At 35.8% G+C, this 24,079-nt stretch overlaps 1 protein-coding gene across 1 annotated transcript in view; it reads right to left on the bottom strand.

The window, feature by feature from the left end:
- Positions 1-3,200: 3,200 nt before the first annotated feature.
- The window catches only part of LOC6034568 (kinesin light chain), a 58,370-nt gene continuing 37,491 nt past the window's right edge, over positions 3,201-24,079 (bottom strand). Inside the window, exon 2 of the mRNA XM_038261221.1 lies at positions 3,201-3,586. Within this exon, the coding sequence (XP_038117149.1) occupies positions 3,201-3,586 (386 nt within the window). The remainder of the gene's footprint in view (positions 3,587-24,079) is intronic.

Below are 24,079 nucleotides of genomic sequence, written 5' to 3'. Positions count from 1 at the left end.
ATCCCTAAAAAAAATTAAATTTTTAAAAACATTGGCAAAATCACATAAAACAAGCAATGTTTCCAACCCTAAAATTTTCTAAAATTTAAAGAGCTCTTCTTTCCAGTGTTGAAAATGGATTTTTGACGATTTTTTTAATCTAAGCCGATCTAGAGGCGGGGTTGGGTTGTAGTGGGTTAATAAATTATGAAAAAAACAGCACATTGGCAAAAGCTTAAATTAGCCTAAATCTAACAACAAAAAAAATAACAGAAGAAATGCATATGAAAGGCTAAAAATTATTGAAAAAAACAAAGCACAAGGGATGCTAAGTTTTCCGTTAAATAAAAATTATATTATAAACACAAAAATACAAAAAAAAATCGGCTCTAGAGGGTTCACCTCTTAAGTATTTTATATTTATTAATTTAGGCTGGTACAAATTTTATTTAATGTTTTTGTCTCCCCCCTCCTTGAAAGTTGGCCCAAAAAATCAGGGGAAAAAATATTTAAAAAAAAAGCTTCAAAATTTCAATGGAAATTTAAGTGCAATCAGCTGAAATCAATATAAAATGCATTCCCCTGCGTTTAGAATCATTTTTAGCAGGTATGGGTTGATGTAAAAATCTTTTGAATTTTTGAAAATTTTCGATGTTTACTATCGGAAAATGATTTTTTGCGCTAAAATTTGTGTTTTCGTCAAATCTTAAATTTTTTGAAAACTAATGATTGCAAAACAACTGAACTAGTCTAAAATGCATTTCAAAACACTTTTTCCATGCAAATGTTAAAACTATGGCTTATTATTTAAATTTTTATATTTCTATTATTCTCGACCCCGGCCAGAGCCGAGGGCAAAAACTTTGAAAAATATTTGCATCGGCCTAAGGTATTTTCATCTAAGCTATAATCACCAAAACTGAGAAGTCGATTATCTATTTCAGCGACTCTGCCTCCGGCTTCTGAGGTGACTTCAAGTAACTCCAGCGCCAGCTAGGGGAATTATGCCTATTTTCAGCCTATTTAGCGGCGACTCTCGATTTCTTTAAGAATTTCTCAGCTATTCTCAATTAAATCATCAAGTTTCTATATTTATTGGAAAGAGCAACTCTTCTTGAACATTTTAATATAAAATAATATGAACTTCAGTTATTTAATCTATTTTTAAAATCATTTTTAATTCACTTCATCAAATTTGTATATTCAGCCTAATCAGCCTATTATAATCACTCTCAGATACCTATTCTAATCAACGCCTTTTAAGCACCACTTAGCTTAGCTTAGCTTGGTTGACCGTACTCTAGCCGAGCATAAAGCTCGCAATAGCTAGGTTGGCGCCGATAAGGAAAATAAATGCGTCAGGAATGTGCCGAATGACACATCACCACTCATTTGTCCTTTTGGTCGACTCCTCACGATCAACGGGGGAGGTGGGGAGGGATTTGATGATTGGATACCCTATAGAGATGCCTAAGAACTTAGACGACCTCCAAGATATCCGGATTTGGAAGGGGAAAGGGTTTGATGGGATACTTCACCGACGAATGAAGTAGTGGGCATTGGTTGATAAATATTATGAACATTAAAATGCAGTAATATAATAAGATATAAATTAGAACGCTCTCACCAAATTCAGTTCCAGGATCATCCAACCAGCTCCCGACTGCGATGTAAACCTCTTCCGTAGTACATTCCAAAAGCACTGCACTTATGATGCCATTATTCAATTATACTAACCAATCACCCCATGCACACAAACAACGACACAAATGAGACGAAAATTATCACGAAAAAAACAGGACTGCGCGTCCCCAGAAGCACTGCACTTATGATGCCATTGTTCAATTATAACGACCAATCACCCCATGCACACAAACAGCGACACAAAAGAGACGAAAATTATCACGAAAAAACAGGACTGCGCGTCCCCAGAAGCACTGCACTTATGATGCCATTATTCAATTATAATGACCAATCACCCCATGCACACAAACAGCGACACAAAAGAGACGAAAATTATCACGAAAAAAACAGGACTGCGCGTCCCCAGAAGCACTGCACTTATGATGCCATTGTTCAATTATAATGACCAATCACCCCATGCACACAAACAGCGACACAAAAGAGACGAAAATTATCACGAAAAAACAGGACTGCGCGTCCCCAGAAGCACTGCACTTATGATGCCATTATTCAATTATAATGACCAATCACCCCATGCACACAAACAGCGACACAAAAGAGACGAAAATTATCACGAAAAAACAGGACTGCGCGTCCCCAGAAGCACTGCACTTCAAAAACATGGCTTATACCACTCATTCGCCCTAAAAACAGTATGCAATTTGGACAATTTTAAAGCTATATTTTACATCACGAATGATCCCAGTCCAAAACCCACCCAAACCTAACCAACACCCCACAAACCACCCACATGGTGGCCGACTGCTCAAGCCTTTTATCCCACCAAATGGTGTGCGCAAATTCTAAAATATTCATTCAATCAACGCCTTTTAAGCAGCACTACAAAGAAAATCTGCATGAAAGCCATAATCTCGAATTGCAAAGGGCCTGTGAAAACTGAGACAGTTTTAAAATTTGTTTTCAAAATGACCGTTATTTTGGAAATAATAAACGCTATATTTTTTTCAAAATCAAGCAGCGTAATTTTAATAGAACTGCAATCTGGGGTAAATAGGGACAAAACTGACTAGATTTTATAGCAATTTAATACATATTACAAAAAGAGCATGAAAATATATCCAAATACTGTAACAGCGAATATTCAGAAAATCAATTCAAAAGGTCCATATCGAAGGATTCCGATCTTTTTGAACAGCTGAAGTCGGACACAGCCGCAGCACTTAAAACAATGAATGAATCGTTCCAACCACTTGTTTGAAAATAACACCTTAATACCCATGTTCAAGAAAAGATTGAATATCCTGTACAAAATTTTCTTATTTTATAAGTGCTTGGGAGTTAACTGTCATAATTGTGTCATGTATTTTTTTACAATTTTGAGTTTTTGGCATTTTTATGTTTAGTTCAACGTATACTTAAAGAAAAAGACATAAAATCTAGTATTTTATTCGCAAACCCATTGAAAACAACATCAAGTTTGTTAAATCGTTTTACTTCTACGCAAAATTGTCCCACCAAGTATTCCGGGCGGCTTAGTCTTAAGGAACACCAGTTTCAACCCCGGTGCAGCAATGCACTTAGTTGCTGGTTCTGTTGGTGGCGTAGGATCCGGGACCGCCTCCGGGCGGGTTGGTCTCGAGAAACATCGCGTTCTCCTCCGGTGCAGCGAATGCACGCATGCTGCTGGTTCTGCTGGTGGTGTAGGTACTGGGGCCGCCTCCGGGTGGGTTTTTCTCGAGGAACGTCTTGTTCCCCTCCGGTGCAACGAATGCACTCACTTTGCTGATTCTGCTGGTGGAGTATGCTGGTCCGAGGCCGCCTCCAAGCGGATTGTTCTCGAGGAACGTCGCGTTCTCCTCCAAAGCGCCGATGTCGTCATGTGGGCCGGCAGTCACTGGTTGTTTTTTGTTATTCCGGAGGTCACAGCCCGGAATGGACAAATCCGGAGGGATTTCTGTGGGTTCTGAAACAAACGATTTAAAAAATTTATTATTTGCTGCAAAATTAGCTTTTTTTAACTCACCAGAAATAAAAAAAAACAACACGCCACGACAATTTTCACAATGTTGACACTGCTGAACTGTCAACCAATTTTACAAAGGGTCTAATCAGTTTTCAAGTTGAAAATTACGCATGAGTTGCCAGATTCGTGGCAAACTTGGGTTGCATGGGAGGAAAAGATTTAGGTGGTGGTGGTAGTTGATTTATTTCAGGCAGCTTTAACATGTTTGTCATTCGCTGCCTTAAAAAAATTTAGGAGTCAAGAAAAAGATTTAGGAGTCATAGAAAAACAAGAAAAATAATGTGTTCTCGTTTGGCAACACTGCAAATATGTTAGTGTTTGTGCCAGCTTGAAAGAATGCCGAAGTTTGATGTAAATACAATTGCAGCTGGTGTTTTTGAATATTTTTTAAAGTGAATTTTCTTACTAAAAACTAACATTTTCATGAAAAAAGATATTTCAGTGTAAATGTGGAAATGATTCTTTAGACGTTAGCGTCGAAAAAAGTTGTGAAGTGTGTTAAAATAAGTGAGAAATAATGAAAACAAAATGATGTGTTCCAAAAGACTGTGCTTAAGCGATCAAAAGTTATTTTCAAACCTGCCTAATCGATGCTTTAGCATAGCATAGCATTGGTGTCTACCCGTAGCTGCTACTTCGTTATTGACCAGGACCCCCAAACATTGCTCCGTGGACCACAGATGAAAAGTAGGAACCAATCATCACCCCTTCGCAATTTTCAAAGGTCCCTATCATGCTGATCAATACCGACGCCGGCCACGACCAGAGGTAAGACACGGGGAAGTGGATGGGAATGTTAGTCCGATACTTGAGTGATGGGACCGCCAAATCGACTGCGTCTCCGACAAAGTATCACATGAGTTTTGAGGGGTTAGTAAGATGGGTATGAGGTCAGGATTCACTGTGGTAGGTGATGCGACCATAAGCAATTTGTTTATCGGTTGAAATTTTTAAAAATCTTAGGCAGCCGGCTGCGGAAAGATTGCTATCTAGGGATTTAAATATAGTATTAATTCGACCGCGATTCTCCAGAAATTCTCCGTCGGCGTGCCTTCCGATCAACAGTGATGTAGGAAGGGCTTCATTTATTGAAATGATATAGAAAGGGCTTAATCCAGCAATACGACTTGCTAGTCTAAAAAAAAAAAAAAAAATAGGTACGTTTTTATAGAGAACAACACAAAAAAAAACTCATCGGCCAACGAACGCGAGTGGAAAAAAACAATGAAAAAAAAAAGAAGGTAAAAAACAGAACTGCGCGTCCCGAAAAGCACCACACTACTGATGCCATTATTTAATTATAATAGCCAATCACCCCATGCTCTCGAACAGCGACACATAAGAGACGGAAAATAACACGAAAAAACAGGACTGCGCGTCCACACAGGCACCGCACTACTGATGGCATTATTTAATTATAATAGCCAATCACCCCATGCACTCGAACAGCGACACAAAAGAAACGGAAAATAACACGAAAAAACAGAACTGCGCGTCCACACTGGCACCGCTCTACTGATGCCATTATTTAATTATAATAGCCAATCACCCCATGCACTCGAACAGCGACACAAAAGAAACGAAAAATAACACGAAAAAACAGAACTGCGCGTCCACACTGGCACCGCACTACTGATGCCATTATTTAATTATAATAGCCAATCACCCCATGCACTCGAACAGCGACACAAAAGAAACGGAAAATAACACGAAAAAACAGAACTGCGCGTCCACACTGGCACCGCACTACTGATGCCATTATTTAATTATAATAGCCAATCACCCCATGCACTCGAACAGCGACACAAAAGAAACGGAAAATAACACGAAAAAACAGGACTGCGCGTCCACACTGGCACCGCACTACTGATGCCATTATTTAATTATAATAGCCAATCACCCCATGCACTCGAACAGCGACACAAAAGAAACGGAAAATAACACGAAAAAACAGGACTGCGCGTCCACACTGGCACCGCACTACTGATGCCATTATTTTATTATAATAGCCAATCACCCCATGCACTCGAACAGCGACACAAAAGAAACGGAAAATAACACGAAAAAACAGGACTGCGCGTCCACACTGGCACCGCACTACTCCAAACCTGCCTAATCGATGCTTTCCAGACAAAGGAAAATCGATCAAAATCATGTTTTTCGCTAATTTTAGATAAAATAGCTTACTTTTGGCTCTGAAACATTTACCAGACTGCGTGCTTACTCGTCTTTGATCGTTTGGTTGGTATATTACAGTGAAAACACAATTTTTGAAGCTTTAATCGAGCAACAAACTCTCCATATGGCGAAGATAGGTGTTTGATTAGAATACATATATTTCCCCTACGACTTCGTGGTTTGGAGAAAAAAAAAACTCTGTTTCGTAAAAACATTCGATATCACTGACTTCGACTCCAACTGTGATTTTCCTTTCTGGCGATTCAGTAATTCCGAATCCGCTACTTAAAATTAGAAAATTGATTAAAAAAATGATTAATACAAATAATATTGTCAAAAATTAGTCCACTGGTCTTAGGATATCTGCTCGAGGACCACTTCTTGGTCATTCACTCCTCTATTTTAGAGGAAAGAACAGGACCAAACTAAAACTGACCAACTTCTAAAACTGCTCTTGACAGATGCTCAAAAAACTCCAAAACCTAGGCATTAGTAGTCTAACAAAGTTTCAAAAGTTTATACTATATTCCGCTGGATTTCTGCCAGGGGCCAACTCTACCGGAAGTGGATCTGCTGCAGGCGTCAAGCGTATGTATCTCGACACTTTCGGTGACACCCCAACAACTGGTACTCTGCTAGAGCCGAACTCGGCGAGCTTCCGCCGCTCAGTACGTGACCCAACTCTGCGTGACGTACGGCGAAATCACGAATAAGCACTGCTGCTCAACGACGACTCAACCGAGGGTGACAAAACGAACAACACAGTGAACAACAATTCAACAGTCGGGGACTGGTTGTGGGCACAGTATGGAAAATTTAGATGAATTTTTGCAGGGTTTATTGTAGAGACTTTTCTTTTAGATTAACTTTAAACCATAATACCAACAATTGTAAGATAAAAACCCATCAAAAGATTTTTAACTGTTTCGCAGGTCATGTTTTATGTGTGCAAACGAAAATCTACCAGAAGATGAACTTGTTAGAACACATGTTGCCCCCTTTCACGAGAGGCAGAAAGCTCACGCAGCTTTTCGTGTCATGTCCCAGGGTTAACCTTAAAAACCATCGCCTCCAGCAAAGGAAGACATTGTGTGCAGCAATTCGAGCGACCGAGTGTGCGATTTGGGCGTTGAAATTTAATCTTAGTCAGAGTCGGAGAAATTTAAAACTACCGTGGGGGCTTGGTGATGTTACCCAAAAGAAACGATGTCACCAAACGCATAAATCTTGCCATGTCGGAGGGCAAAGACTTCTAGCTTGGCAGTGTAGGTCACAACGGGTTGCGTCACATGTTGATGAAATCTTGCCACAAAATATGGCTGTAGCTAAAGGGTATTTCGGGCTTACATTGAAACGGCGTACACGAAATGGTGAAATCATGTAATTGTCGACCTTTGAATGAGAGAAGCATAAGATGCTCGGAGGAGCATAAGGAATCCTTAAGGATGCACGTGATAGGGTGTCCTTGCCTTAGTGAAACATTTGTAGAAAAGCCATGATATCTTTTTCAAAGTCATACATAATCATAACTAAATTTTGAACTACAGTATGTAAAAAAAGTATTTACACCCCTTGGGCACTATGCACATATTGTGATGAAACATCTAAACAATTTAATGTTGACAGAAACCTAGTACTACGTTTTGTTCAGAAACTTATGCCAGACATTTTGCTACAAAAAGCTCATGAAAAGATGATTTCTATAAAAAGTTATATAACAAATACTATTACGAAAATAAAAAAAGGTGCAAAAAAAGTTTGTACACCTTTCGAAAAATTAACATAAATAATGTTATTTGTTGACAAATCACCATAAATCCAGTCTCCCAACTCCAAATAGGCATTCTTGACTGATTAAAAAAATAATTTGGATTGAATATAAAGTTTGCTAACTACTTAGTATAAAAGTTTATATAACTCTGGAAATTCTATATAAAACTTATCTAAACTTAATTTTGCAAACTTTTAATTCAACTAAATGTCAATATTTTACCATATAATTGCTAAATAAACATTTTGGAGTGGGTATAACACCGTTTTGGGGGTATTTGTATCGATAGAATAGATTTTTCGTTGGAATTTCGTACCAACCCGGAATTACGTCGTCGGAAAATCCGCCGGCATCCGAACCGGTACACGATTTACAAGTCAACCTATGTGGAATCGGAAAGGGCATAAAATTTCCGATCTTTTGATACCCAAACATCTAGGTTTTCTATAAAACCTACGTTTTTAAATACCTGGGCAAAAAGTAAGTTTGATCCACGAGAACAAAAATTACGAAATTCCATACATTTTTGGTAGGTTGCTCAAACGAAACCATAACAACGTTTTTGCTTAGGTATTTAAAAACGTGGGTTTTATAGAAAACCTGGATGTATGGGTATCATAAGATCGGAAATTTTATGCCCTTTCTGATGCCACATAGGTTGACTTGTGAATTGTGGACCGGTTCAGATGCCGGGGGATTTTCCGACGACGTAATTCCGGGTTGGTACGAAATTCCAACGAAAAATCTATTCTATCGATACAAATACCCCCAAAACGGTGTTATACCCACTCCAAAATGTTTATTTAGCAATTATATGGTAAAATATTGACATTTAGTTGAATTAAAAGTTTGCAAAATTAAGTTTAGATAAGTTTTATATAGAATTTCAGAGTTATATAAACTTTTATACTAAGTAGTTAGTAAACTTTATATTCAATCCAAATTATTTTTAATCAGTCAAGGATGCCTATTTGGAGTTGAAACTGGATTCATGGTGATTTGTCAACAAATAACATTATTTATGTTAATTTTTCGAAAGGTGTACAAACTTTTTGCACCTTTTTATTTTCGTAATAGTATTTGTTATATAACTTTTATAGAAATCATCTTTTCATGAGCTTTTTGTAGCAAAATGTCTGGCATAAGTTTCTGAACAAAACGTAGTACTAGGTTTCTGTCAACATTAAATTGTTTAGATGTTTCATCACAATATGTGCATAGTGCCCAAGGGGTGTAAATACTTTTTTTACATACTGTAGGTGTCTCGCTGAGCTATAAACTTTTAGTTAGAATTTTGGGTTTGCACGTGTGTCAAACGCGTTCTGACCTGAAATCCCTTTGGCCAGTTGTCGCACGTACAGCAACTTTAAGGTTGTGTCAAAATAGCACGACAAGATTGAAACTTCTTTCATATGAAAAAAGTGACAAAAATGCACGGAGTTTTTTTTTGGTTTTTACTGAATATCTCAGGATTGAAATCGAATTTTGGGGATCTGTGAAGGTCAAAAGGTCAGGCATTGAGAGCTGCAATGGAGTCGAATTTGCTTGCTATTTGAATTCTGGGCACTCTATTCCGTGTACCATACCTTGTCGCAGCAAGACGACGTTCTCCTCTCAAAAAACCACAATGAAACTGTTAAAGCTCGCCGAAAATGCCAAAAATTTCCCATGTGTCAAAATGGCATGATAAATGGATGGAATCCGCAGCAGCTTCTAGAGCCAAAAATGTTCGCGCACATTCTGGCTCTCGCCGTGAAGTGGCAACAACATCTCGAGCATATTTCCTGAGCTAGAAATATTACATCTCGGGAAGACGCTCTTGTCGTCGTTGGTCGTGTCATGAATCTTCCCCATAAACCGGGGATCCCACGGTTGCGGTTCCAGCCAACGGTTTTTAATTTGCCTACCGGCGGAATGATTTGAGGTTCCCTAATACCTGTGGGTAATCTGTTACAAGACGGGTAGCCTGAAAATTTAATTTCTTTCTCGTAGGTAAATTAAAAAGTTTTCCACGCAAGAATGTGAAACAATTACTCACTCACATTCGAGCGCTGAAGAATCTCAATCTTTCGAAACCAGAAAACTTTGTTGGCCATTTGCGAAAGTTCCCACGAGGATGTTTAACCAGGATTTGGGGGCTGACAAAATTTGATGACGCTAATCTACATCGCTAACACACTCTATTTCTAGCTCTGTGGGAGGACCACAATAATCGTTTCCGGCGGTGAGGCTTGCAAAAAGGACAATGCAATTCCGAAAGCTCTATCCCTCCCACAGCGGATATGAGTGTCCGCCGGCCGGGATGTGCATTTTCTAGCATGGGAAAAGTTTTGCCATCTAGATCGGAAACTTTACCATTACATCTTTCTTGTTGCGAGAATGTGTGGATTTGTGCATTAAGTGGGTGGGGATGGGGTGGCGAGGAACAATTGTAAATTCAATCATGAGTGGCCGTGTCATAGTGGCAGGAAATTACATTCAATTGAGACACTTCTCGGGACACTTTCTCTAGTTGGACTTTTGATTTGATTTAGGATGGAGACAGAGTTTACAGAAATGTGAAAACGAAATAAATATTTCAATTTCAGCTTGACATTTAGGTCAAGAAGGTAGCCCATGCTATATATTTCTGGGTGTAATAATACATAAAATTTCATAAAATAATGCAAAATTTATTTTACAACCAGGCCTTTCACACGCAATTAGGTTACTACTTTTTTTGCTGTGTAAACGATAAGATAAGAATCTCTTAATAAATTCTTCTAATAGGTCGTAGAGGAATACAAATATGAATTTTCAAGTGGTCAAAATTTCAATAAGCACGCAGAAAAATATTTTGTAGAATCAGCCTGTACGAGGTTTGATTCAACAAAATTTTTGTTGAATATAATCAACGCTGATTTTGCGTTGAAACAAATCTTAATTTTTTCAATTCCACAAACATATTTTGTTGTTTTGAAAAAGTTTCTTTGACGTTTAGCGTTGATTCAACAAAAATCTTGATTTTCAAATCAACAAAATGTTTTGTTGATTCAAATATGCATTATTTTTCTGCGTGAGGTTATTTCTGGTATGGCTAATACCTGATTTTTTTAATTAGGAGAATAAAACAAAGCAGTTCCCATTTTACGTGGCAATTTCAAAATCATGAAAATTATATAGTATACATTCAAAACACTCGTGCTCCCTTCAAAACAGTTCAAAAATGGCACTTTTATCTTTGAAACCTCAAAAATTCGAACTTTATGAATTTTGTATAATATATAATTTTATTTATAGAAATATTGTTTTGATATCTGAATTTTTGGGAAAAAATTGAAAGGGAAGAGTTTGTCTCTCAGTATACTGGAGTGACATTGATACAGTCTCTACACCCAAAGGAAAAATATATCTCAAAATCTGCAACATTGGATTTGCGGCAGAAAATGTCACATTTATAGTCACAGTATTCCTAATTCCAGTCCATGCTCACCAAGTCGTCATGGCCTAGTGGTTAGCATTTTTGCTTACCAATCCAAAGGACGGAGGATCGAACCCCGCCTCGAGCGACTTTAATTTTTCGTTCATATTCATCATTTCAAATTTATGTGTTCTTAACTTTCTCGTTGGGAGCAGATGGGAATCGAACCCAGAACCATTCGCTTACAAAGCGAACACCGTAACCAGTCAGCCACGGCCGCTCCTCTATTTTGTAAAATTATTTTTTAATTAGTTTAACTAATATATCTATGTAAATCCTTTTTTTTCAAAAGTAAGTAATTCACACACATCGCTCTTCGATTTGCGTGAAACTTTGTCCTGAACACGAATCCGAGGTCTGTCAATTTTTGAACATTTTGAATATAGAGCAATTCCATGCTTTCTCCGATTTCAATGAAACTTTGTAGACATGTTATCCTACGCTTATATAAGACATTTTTGTGTATATGGAGCCAGTTTCACTCGATAAAGACATTTGAGAAGGACGTAAGTGTTTTAAATATTTTTGTATTTCGTGATTTAAATATTTCTGTATCTCAAAGCCGTTGCATCGTGTCAAAAAAAACTTGTAGGAAATTTGATGGGCTTTCTGAAAAAAATACACTGAAAGAAAAAACATGCCATTTCTATGAGATTTTTTGATTTTTAAGTTTAAAAGTCAAATTTGAAGGTGAGCCCACGATTTTTTTTCGTTAAAAAAAATAGCCTTAGATGTTACAAAAAACTCACGAAAAATAATTTACCGAAACTGCTTTTTAAAAATGCTCTAAACGTTAAAATTTTTAAAAAGCCGAATACGGAATCGATTATCTAGACAATTTTACATAAAAGTCTCCATATTGACCATTGTTCTAAGTCCAATCCTTGTAAAGTTACAGCGGCTTTAAAAATAAAAAAAAATAAAAAAATGTATTTGATGATCTTTGACAATTTCTATTAGACAGACTTGATTTTTCAGTCTAGTAAATATTTTTACCGGAAAGCTCGTCCAATTTCCCATAAGATTGTCTCGAAATAACTCGTTTTTTGATGATTTAAGCTAATTGACTATCCAGGTTACTACCATCCACTGAACTACACTGAAAAAAATATTCTGTTTTCAGTTATGAGTAATGAAATTAGCTTATATCTGTGGGCCCATACTTCCAATTGAAAAATAAACTTTTTACGGGACTCTTTATCTAAAAAAAAGTTGAATGTGCAAAATAGTTTTTTTATTTTTTGGATTTATTTTAGGGGATAAAAAAAAGGTGCCAAATCTAAATTCAAAGGCTTTAATTTTTGAAAAAACTATATTTTTTAAATAAATTTAACTGCGGTCAAAAAATAAAAAAGTGAAATTTCAGAATTCTTAAATGTCTTTTTTAAAGGTCTACAAAAAGAAAATTTCCACAATTGATTTTTAGAACATTTTTTTAAATATAATTATTCACGAAAAGATTCGAAAATATCTAAACAGTTTTATTTTTTTAACATTGAAATTTGAACCTATAGTTTTCGAGATGGTGTCAATTGAAAATTACAGTTTAGTTAAAAGATACTTAAGAAAATTTAGTTTCATCGATCAGGTAAAACTTTATCTCAGAAAATAACTGTTCAATATTCAAATAGGTTGGAGTCTCAGCGGTAAAATTAAAAAAAAAATCTTGCCATTTGAAAAAAAATTGTTTGTCAAAAAACTTAGAAAACGAAAAATACTAAAAATTTCATAAATTATTACCTAAAAATGACAGTAACTCCAAAACGATTTACATTATCAAAAAATTGGCAAAGTTTCTTTCTTTCTTTTCGATTACCAATTTTGAATAAAGTTTAAACCACACTTTCGATTTTTTGGTTTTCGGTTTGTACCACACTTTCGATAATTTTCAAAAATTCATATCTCCGGTTCCAGATTTTGCACTATGCCTCAAAAGATATACTTTTTAGTCCCCTAAAATATATTTGAAAAACGAATTCAATCAATTCTGGAAATTGAACTTTAAGTGATAAAAAGTTAAATTAAAAAGAATATTTTTTTCCGAAAAGCCATAATTATAACCTACCACTTTGCCGTATACACAAAATTAATCAGAAAATTTCTTCTTATTATACAGAATTCCATACATTTACATTTATTTATACACGTACTTTTTCAATCTGTTTTTTTTCCCGAAAATCTAGAGAACTTTCGTAGTAAACCACATTTAATGATTTATTCAACGCTCTACAAACCTGTTTTGTTTCTGGTTTTAGCAGGTCAATTTCGTGACTAAAAATCACATATTTAAATTAATGAATTTTGTTTCGTATTTATTAAACTTGTTTTAAGAATTACATTTATGAATAAAGGTTTGCTCTAGTATGTCGCCGTCCAGCTCACCAAATGATGTGATTTCAGCACATAAATTTCAGCATAAACACAGCACGCTGCCTCGGCAAAGGATTTCCCTTTCAATGCACCTCTCTGATCCGGATTCACCTGTCACAAGCTGATTTACGGCCATCTACCGTGCTCGTAGCCAATTGTTTCCCAATCGAATTTTAGACATCGCCAATAAAGTGCATGAAATTTGATTTTCCAAAAAAATGCGATAAAATGCACTCCGGGTTGGCTGGGGCTGGGGTGGGGGGAAAATTATGCAATTTCTGTGCGCCCACGCACGACATTTGCATGTTTTTGTGTTGTTGATGCTTTTTTTGTGTGTGCAATTTTAATGACAGCTTTATACTGTAATAACTTAATTTTCTTTCCTAGACGAACAAGTCGTCTGGGCCGCGTGGCGTGACTTTCGGTCGTAAACTGGCGGTGTCAACCGGTGATTTTGTAAAAGTAATCGAAAAATTGTCGGATGATCCAAATAGTTCACTTTGGGTTTATCTCCCGAACGAGAAAGTTAATATTTTGCTTTGAAGAAAATTTTAATTTAAAACTCGGAATCACCGGATCCATTGCCGTAGGCAATATCTGCAGCAAACAACTCCCAAAAAACACCGGATCCGAGCAAGCAAACTCCAACCCAGCGTCTCCAGATATCAAAGTCAACATCGAACCCAAAATGAGAAATTTAGATATTTTCTTCATCTTATTTCTTTCAGGAAGGAAGAAGAAAAGTCTACCAATCTCCAACACTCGTCAAATATCCTATTTTGATTTTTCTTGCCGCTTTCTTCCTCAGGATAATCCCATTGAGATTTTTTTTCGTCTTGTAAAAAAATATCCACCCTCTAAAAAAACCTCCTTTTCCCCCCTCAAAAAGAAAGCAAAATTCAAAGAAAAAGACGAACGGCTTGCTGAAAGCGCCCAATTTCCCGCGTTTTTTTTTTCTCGAAAGGAAATTCAAGAGTTGGGGAAAACGTAAAATTTCATAATGTCGAGGATTGGGGAGTGGTGGCGTTGTGTACAAGCCGATGTTTGTCATGCTTCCCTGCCAATAATTACCCTTATAATAGGCTTCTGCTACGTGGAAGAAGGGGGCGAATCTGTACTACGAGCGTTCGTGTAGTGGAGCAAATTTTTGTAGATGGGGGGACGAGGGAGTGATGAATTTCCTATTGCCTTAAATTCGATTAAAGTCATATCCGTTGGATGATGGGAAATCGTCAAATGGATTTTGAGCATCACAAAAACATTCAAGAAGTCTTTTAAATGAAAATATTTTTGTTATGAACTAAAACTTGAAGATTTCTTCAACTTCCAACTTCCAAGCTAAAGTTGTCAATCCAGTATTCAAATAGTGGAAAATAAGTCAAACCATTTTCTCAAGATGTTTGCGATCGCTGGTCGCCATCGGCGAAACAAGCAAACAGAAATAAATAACAATCTCCCAGTGCAAACAATCGCGTTCCATCGCAGAACACAACTTCCACAACTCTGTCGGGAAAAGCGTTCGATACGATACAACAACCGAACCCGGAAGATACCGAAGCGGCATAATGGGAAGTTTATTTTTCCACTTGTTTGAAGCGGCGTTGAAGCATCAATTTGTGCACATCTCGAGCGTATTGTCACAGAGCTTCCCACTGGTGACGGTATAGTTTTGCTGTTCAAGCAGCAAAAATATTGACAGAGTATTATCCGGTTGGATTTGCTCCGGAGTCGTTGGAGCGTCTTGTAGAGGTAAAAACACACTGTTTCTTAACCCTAAACTATGATTTGACGTTGCATTTATTACAAAGATAAAATTATTCAACACCCCTACAAAAAACAAAAATCCCAAAAACGTGTTCTTGAAGTTTATGGATGGCCCATAAGTTTTATCGGTAAAAATTCACTTTTTTCAATAATTTTTCTAGTAGAATTGCAAAAACTGGTGATATTTTTTTGCTTTTCATTGCTTGACAATTTTGTTAATCAATGCTACACTCTTAAACATATTCCTACAAATTCACAAAAACGCATAACAAGTTTAAACAAATGAATAAAAAAATATTTCATTAAAAAATATCACTCTCGTTTTTCTTATTCAAAAAGAATATTAAATATCCTTAAAAATGTGATTGCTGTGGCAAAAAACTAAAACACTAAAATTCATATTTCAAGCATTTTTTTTTCAAATCAGTGAAGCAAAATGTATCACAAAATGCTTTAAACATTATAACAGTTATGTTACTGCCGAAAATTTGCAAAATATCATTGAATTAATGAAACGGTTATTTACCTTTATTTTTTGTCTTTTCCGGTATGGGGTACCAAAACTCATAAATTGGAAAAAGTCAAAAAGTGCCTTGGACAAAACTAGAACAAAATTTTCAATGGCTTCTTCTGAACACGATATTTTTTCCTTTTCTTATTCTGGGTCGTTGATTTCAAATATGTACCCAACAATGTTCTAAAGTTTTTTTTTTTTACATTTTAAATAAAAAAAAAACAAATAAATATAAAAATAAAGAAAAACAAGTTGGCGCTGAGAGACACTGATTATTCGAAATTAAATTGCACGCAAGCTGCCATGGATTTTTGTTTAGTAAAGTGACGTTTTTCTGTGATTTTTTTGTTATACAAAAAATGTCACATTTGATAATGAATCTATCATAAGGTATAAGGTATTCCTTATAAAACGACAATATTTTCAAGAATTTTGTAGTAAAGTTACGTTCCTCAATATAACAAAAAAAAATAATAAAATTTTATAACAGAGTATTTCTCTACGATTTCGCAAATCGACTCTTGTTTGTAATTTTCGATTTGTGAGAAATTTTGCATTATTAGTGGGGTAAGTTTAACTATCAAAATCCGATCTTGAGATGGGATTTTCTAATCGATTTGTTGATTATAATTAGGACTATTCAGAGAAAAATCACTCTGAAAAGAACTACCCATTTCTATTTATATATTTTTTTCACTTCAATTTGGATTCCCAAAATACGTATTTTTGAATTATCAAATTTTTTTTATGACATCTTTTAAAACATAGTCCATGACGGTGCAAAATCTAGTTCCAAAGATATGCATTCTTGGTTTTTTTTTTTAAATATGGATAATGAGGGAAAAATTAATAACAATGTTTTTTTTAGCTAAATCAAATTTACAATCGAATTTTTGATAGTTTTGGAGTCCTAGTCACTATTAGGTTAAAATTTAAGGAAATTTTAACATTTTTGATTTTTAAAATATGTTTGAAAAGTTGAAAATATTTCCTACAGTTTTCTCCCTGAGGTTTTGAAAAATGGAAAAATCAGTTTCTGAGATACGATACAGCCTCCCGAGCAGGGTTAAATAACACGAGAACACCAAATTTTGGAATTACTTGGGCAAATAACAGGGACCGAAATGTGCCCTTGGTTGCCCAGTAATAGATGGTAAAATACCATAAAATCATACCAAAGTCTTGTATGTGGAAGGGCACAACAATACCAAACCATGTTATTCCAAAGGTAAAATAATACCAGTTACGGAAATTGCTTTCCGCATAATTGATCGACGCCACCAACATCGTCAGCACAGCCGACAACAGTAACCCAAACTGCGAACAAAGCTAAACTTCGTTTACCTCGCCGCGATTAAAGCAAGTAGCTCGATTAATGCTCTGTAAGCAAAACCTCAGTACCTCGTGTGTGAGACTCTGGGGGACTTTTCGATCATAATAAAATCAGAACATTTTGGACAGTCTCACTAACCACATCGGCCTTATTAATTTGGCGAAATATTTTCCTTTCTACAATGGACGTTTCATAACTTACCACAAAATAAAACCATTTCAAAACCAAGTTGAGGTCTTCTGGATTTTTGAACATTGCTTGAATACCAAAACTTGGTATTGCCATGGTTTTATTTTTAGGTATTCCCGCGCCCTTGCAAAATCTGATTTTGGTATTCCTGTGGTCTCCCACATAAATGATTTTGGTATGATTTCATGGTATTTTACCATCTATTACTGGGCAACCAAGAGCACATTTTTTCATACCATTTTTAGTGCAGCAGTTGCAGTTAGTGAAAAACGAAAATTATCCATATGCAACAGCCAAATCTACTCAACTGGATGTTGTTTTTAGTGATATTCTTCATCACATCGAATACATTTGTCATTGATGAACGGTTTGTGCTTGAAGTTCTTGAAGCTTCTGAAAAATAACAAGATTGAAAAATAAATGTTATTAAAATGAAACTGGATTGAAATTCACCAAAATTCAATAATCTGTCGATTGACTCGTTTTTTAAAGAATTTGGTTATCCCGACTTGGAGAAATTGCAACGATTTAATTAAAAAAATATATAAATCAGTTTTAACATTTTTGGGTTTTAAGTCATTTTAGTGCAAAATTTCTTATCTCGTTAAAATTTATAAAAAAATTCCCATAGTTTCAGAGGAATTTGATGAAACATTTTAAGACCAGAATAATACCAAAATGTGCCATCCTGACTTCGAAAATTTTCCACAATTTCAAGTCATTTCTTTAGGGGGTATATCAAAAATGTTTAAAATCAAGTTTGAAATTTCCGGTTTTCAATGAAAGCATTCGAGTTGAGACATCTTTCAAGCGCAAAATTGATTATTTTGTCAAAATTGGTTAAAGTTTTCCCATAGTTTCAGAGGAATTTTATAAAATACTGTAATACCAAAAGAATTCCAAAATGTGGTGTCCGACCATTGACAAATTCTGCAATTTTGCAATATCAAAACAATACTTTAAATTGGTATGATACCACATTTTGCTCTTGCAAAATCCTTAATTTTAAAGGGTCCAGGAATACCAAAATTTGGTATTGATACCAGATAAAGGTATTATTAGGCATTTCCCTTGTTATTTACCCATGCTCCAATGAATCCGAATCGATGAAAATGAGCTTTTCTAAGTGTCACATAATTAGCACGTAGGGGAAATTCTCGTATGTTTGGCAGGTTAAGCGCTCGCTCCTAACTCCATCCAATTAGCTGATTTTCACTGTTTCAACTACTAATTTGGTAAAACTATTGATAGCAACTTGCTTGCTCACTTCCTATTGAGCTGATTAGAACTCGATTTCAGTTGAAAACGCTTTTTATGTGCTGTAATTGAATGTCATAGTGGCAACATAAGAGACACGCTGAAATTAGACGCTGTTCTCCTAATTTGCAACTAACGATATGTCGGAAACTACTAGTTTGATTGAAACTTTTGTGGAATTCCCAAATTTTAAAATTTTGTCAAAAAAATTAGATGTGGAAAAATTATCATTTTTTAGACCATTGCAAAAGTTTTTCTAAATATTGAAATTTTAAAAGATTTCACAAAAAAATATGTCGCATTAAAAATCAGACCGATAGTTTCCGAGATATCGTCAGTTAAAAATTTCAGGCAAATTTTGTGACACTTAGAAAAACTTATTTTCATCAATTCGAAATCATTATGATGCTGCATCTCAGAATCTAATTGTCCACCTTTCCAAGTCTCAGAGAGAAAAACTGCATAACTCGTAATTTTTTATGTTGATGTCAGTAAATGCTTTGCCAAAGAATGATAAATATAGGCTCCTAGGACACGCTCCAATCAACAGAATTAAATTTTAGGGAATTTCCTGCAAAAAAAAAAATAAAGTTGTAAACTTTGGAAACAAAATATATGATTTAGTGCTAAAAAGCCAGGCACCTCCATGGTTTAATTTTGAGAGTTCTTAGAATGATTTCATTTCATTTATATCTGGAATTTACAATATTATTCTTTCGCAGAGATTTCACTAAAATTCAATTCTGTCGATTGATCAAAAAATCCCATACAGATTTTCATATATCGGTCATTTCGCCTAAACTGTACACAAAAAAAAAAAATACAAATTCTAAATCGACTTTTTCTGATCAAGCTCAAATCTGGTGGAGCTATTGCTACTATCAAAACTTGTAAGATTCCCAATTTTGAACCAAATTGGACCACCCTTTCTTTGATGGCACCACCCCAAAGTTTTGCGATTTTCGTCATTTTTTCAAAAAACCTCTTTTTTCAAATGGCCATATCTCAGAAACAAAAAATGATAAGGCAAAACTTGACAGTTATGTTTAAAGGAAATTGGACGCTGAATTAAAACGTTACTTAATCCACCTTTAGGTGGTTGGTGCCTTCCTCATATTCATAAAGTCAATACATTCAGTAAAAATAGCAACATTCCCCCTTAACATGTTTAACAAATCAACTTTATTACTCATTTCTTTTGATATGGTTCGCAGACCATCAATATTTCTGGCTCATCGGCAAGGTCTGATAAAAAAAAACCTATCCAACGATAGTTCGCATGGAAGATTCAGACAATATTTTTATCACAATATCTGAAATCAAACCTCTAAAAAGTGTATAAATAACACTTAAGTGCCAATAACTTTTAATTTGGTTGTCAGATCCTTGATGTTTTAGGCTCATTTGAAAGGTCTTTCGATTATCTAACTAACGATGGGTCGCATGATGGACCCGGACATCATTTTTACTGAAATATCTGAGATCCGGCCTCCAAAAAGTGTATAAATAACACTTAAGTGTCAATAACTTTTGATAGGATTGTCAGATCTTTGATGTTTTAGGCTCATTTGAAAGGTCTTTCGATTATCTAACTAACGATGGGTCGCATGATGGACCCGGACATCATTTTCATTGAAATATCTGAGATCCGGCCTCCAAAAAGTGTATAAATAACACTTAAGTGCTAATAACTTTTGATAGGGTTATCAGATCTTCAATGTTTTGGGCTCATTGGAAAGGTCTTTTTAATACCTTTCTGAAAATGTATAACATGACAGGATTTCTTACAAAAACCACCCTTTTTACAATCTTCCGGACATACGTCAAAATCGTTTTTTTAGCATAACTTTTGAAGTACTTTACTAAACTTCATAATTTTCAATAGGGACTTATGGGACCCCAAGACGAATCGAATGAGACCAAAACGGTCCAAATCGGTTAAGCCAGTGCTGAGATAATCGAGTGCATATTTTTTGGTGCACAGACCCACATCCCTACACACACACACACACACAGACATTTGCTCAGAATTTGATTCTGAGTCGATAGGTATACGTGAAGGTGGGTCTACGAGGTCAAATTAAGAAGTTCATTTTTCGAGTGATTTTATAGCCTTTCCTCAGTAAGGTGAGGAAGGCAAAAACGTCATCAGATTTTCGATTGCACGCAATAAGCGTTTTTTTCTTCTTTTTTTTTTTGAAAATATAAGATTTGGTAAAACATTGAAATCTTAAACATGAGAAATTTGCACAGAGAAAATTTTAGTTTAATTTTTAAAGGTAAGAAATAGTTTATACAAAACAAGGATTGAAACCAAAGAGGGTTATTACGATATTGACACATTCCACTTTTCCGTACCAACATCATTGAAACTCGCTGAAAGGATGGATTACTTCCCCAGAAAAGGTACATCCATAGATTATCATGATTAGATATGAAAGTGTGCAAGTCAAAAGCTCACAAGAGCAAACCTGAAGGATGGCGCCGAACGTCGAGAAAGACGACGACGACGATGTTTATTATTATCTTGCTTGTTTGTGTGCCTCGACGTCTGAGTACCTCTGCATTGAAAGGATCGCTGTCTATGTGTGCATGTGTGTGTGTGTAATGAGATTACACTCCACATGTCGTTATTGCACCTGATAAGGATTCTCCGGGGACGACGTGTGGTTAAACTGCTCATTGAAGGGAAAAATCCAGGACATTGCGGTGGGTAAACATAATTCCGGAAAAGACGCTATAGAAGGACAACATTCTAGCATGCAGATGGTCCTATTTTGGACCTTGGATTGAATTAGTTAGATCGACAGCATTTTAGGCTCAAAATAGGGACAAGACGGTGATTATGAAGGAGGCAAATTCCATTTTGCTCCATGCAAGAATATGTGGTACCCATTCAAGCGATAGCTTCACCCTAATGAATGTCATTAGCACAATTACGGGAACCGAGCTTTCATGAAAAGCAATTTTTCCATTAGACTATGACATAATAACCTATTTGTGAAAACCCCGTTGAGACAAGAAGACCGTTTCATGTCTTGTGGTGGAGCTTCGTCACCACACCTCTTCCCCTTCACACATCGCGTTACCTTTCCAATTTATCTCTTTTGGCAGTATGTTGGAGGGGACATGATAAAAAAGGATTTACAGAGGCTTGGATTTATTGCTTGGTAGCCTGCGAGGAGAAAAAAGGATCGTCCTGGCGTGCAGTCGCCAGGATAAAGGAGCGTCTCAATATCGTGACGCGGAAGGAAGCTAAACCAAAATGGGCAATATATTCGAATCAGACGTAATTTACATGGGACCTTTGAACTTTCGGGATTGACGTTGTTGGCGAAAAAAGACGATCGTAAATTGTGCCGATAGGAGCGGGAAAAGATTGCTTTGCGATATGAAATATAGGGAGATTTATTTGAACTGAGGAGAGTTCAAAAGTATGTTGGAAAAAAAATTCTTGATTTTGTCGTGATTTTTTTTAATAAAGCCATAAATTCAAGAAAAACCTACATCTTTCTTCAGAAAATTTAAGTTGCTAGAGGATTTTGAAAACATTTTTTTAATATTTTTTTAAGAAAAACGTACTCTTCCAGATTTTTATTCTTAATTTAGTAATAAGACACTCATGACAGTCATGAGAAGTTCGCTCTCGAAAACATTTCCATGGAAAAACTTATTTGTGTAACGAAACGTCTGAACAAACAGCAAACTATTTCCTTCCTTCCTTCCGTTCGTTGGCCATTTTAAAAGCTCTGACAATGCCGCTCAATATCATCACTATATCTAAATAAACGACTTCTTCGGCTTTATGATGCGTAACAGGATACATTAATATCTGATAGAATTTATATTTGCTTTTTCCTGCCAGTGAATCGTCCTCGTCGTCTTGGCCGTCGTCGTCAACAACTTTCATCTTCACACAAGCACAGCTCCAGACATACAATGTCTGCTGCTCCATAGTTGTGTGTGCGATGGTCGTCCGGGAAAGCCCATTATAGGGACAACAACTATGTTTGGCTTCCCCCACTGTAGGGCGATTCGAGGGGGTGGAGGCGGGTAACAATAGCCACAAAGGGTCGCATACCGCCACCACCCACACAACGATAAAAAAACACAATACAATGGGTTTTTCCCTCCCTTATAAAGTGAGTGTTTACTTTTTCAATTTTCTTACTACGTCCCAGGGAGCGATCTGTTGGATTTTATTTTGACCCGATAGTTGTTGAAATAGTAGCTGATGTTTACTGGCTATGATAGTGTGTGTTGGTGGGGGTGTGTTTATGTTACGCCTTTTTGGAATGCGAAAGGGCTTGTTTGTTGATTCGTGAATGTAAACAAATACATGAGGGTAAAAGTGCCACAATTGAGTGCGACGTATTTATTGAACGGTTATTTTTAGGCAAAGTATTAGAAGCATTTAATATGTCAAGCTTTAATTTGTAAAAATGAGTTTCAGGAATAATCACATCTATTTACTAACGACTAGAAGATTAAAGTTAAGTTAAATGAGTTAATTTATATGAAAATAGAAGCCTAATCAACTGAAAACAATCTAAAATGCCTATTTTCTGCATTGATAATCATATTTAGCATGTTTGGGCTTGTTTAAAAATGTTTTGAATTTTTATGAAATTCCAATGTGCAGCACCGCGAAAAAAAATTTTTGTCAATACTTAGATATTTTGAAAAGTAATGATGTCACTGGACAGGTGTATAATGCATTTTAAAACACTTTATTCATCAAAATGTTGAATCCATGGTTCATCATTTGAATTTCTATACTTTTTTTTTATTATTTTGCCCAGTGTGGTCAGAGTCGAGTGTCATTAACTTCAAAAAGTATTTGCAACGGCCTAGGTGCAAAATTAATTATGTTTTAAACCTTTTGGTACTTGTTACATCACATGTTTTTTTTAAGTGCAAAATATTACAAATTGTAGGTCAGACAAACACAAAGATATTGGCATCAAAAGTTTGGATTGTTCGAATTTCGTCTATTTAGATCTTGGATCTTCGACTTCCGTGAAATTTTGCTCTAAACGGGAATTTTGGTCTCTGATCACGAATCCAAGGTCCACTCAACTGGTGAAAAATCGAGAACCATGTCGTTTTATGGAAAATTTCAGGTTATTTTTCGAATCTACAATTATTGCAGAGAGTTTTTTTTTCATTTAGAACTTTTTTTTAATTTTTAAATAAAGTGTTATTTGTAATTTATTGGAGTTACTTTTTAGAATGATGATTGACCATTTTTGTACAGTTTTTCAAAGTGTTAACCCCTAAAACTGAACCGTGTGTTTGAAAAAGCATTGTTGAGATTTACGAAAGCCTAATTGGGCTGAATTTCTTTGAGCAGATCAAAAGTCCCAATTGTTTGTGGTTGATCTGCTAATTCAGAGTAATGCACATATGGGTCATTCCATCTGAAGCGGAACAGCATTTGAAAATTACCCTCTCCGATCCTGCTCAAATTTGGCAGGGCTGTTGATACTATCAAAACATGTAAGAATCCCGAATTTCATCCAATTCGGACCACCCCCTCCATTTTTGTACCTCCCCAAAAAATCGACTTTTTGACGATTTTTGACCAAACCTCCTAG

Source organism: Culex quinquefasciatus, chromosome 3 (genome assembly GCF_015732765.1).
Source record: "Culex quinquefasciatus strain JHB chromosome 3, VPISU_Cqui_1.0_pri_paternal, whole genome shotgun sequence".
NCBI lineage: Eukaryota > Metazoa > Arthropoda > Insecta > Diptera > Culicidae > Culex > Culex quinquefasciatus.
This window is presented reverse-complemented; position numbering and strand designations above follow the sequence as displayed.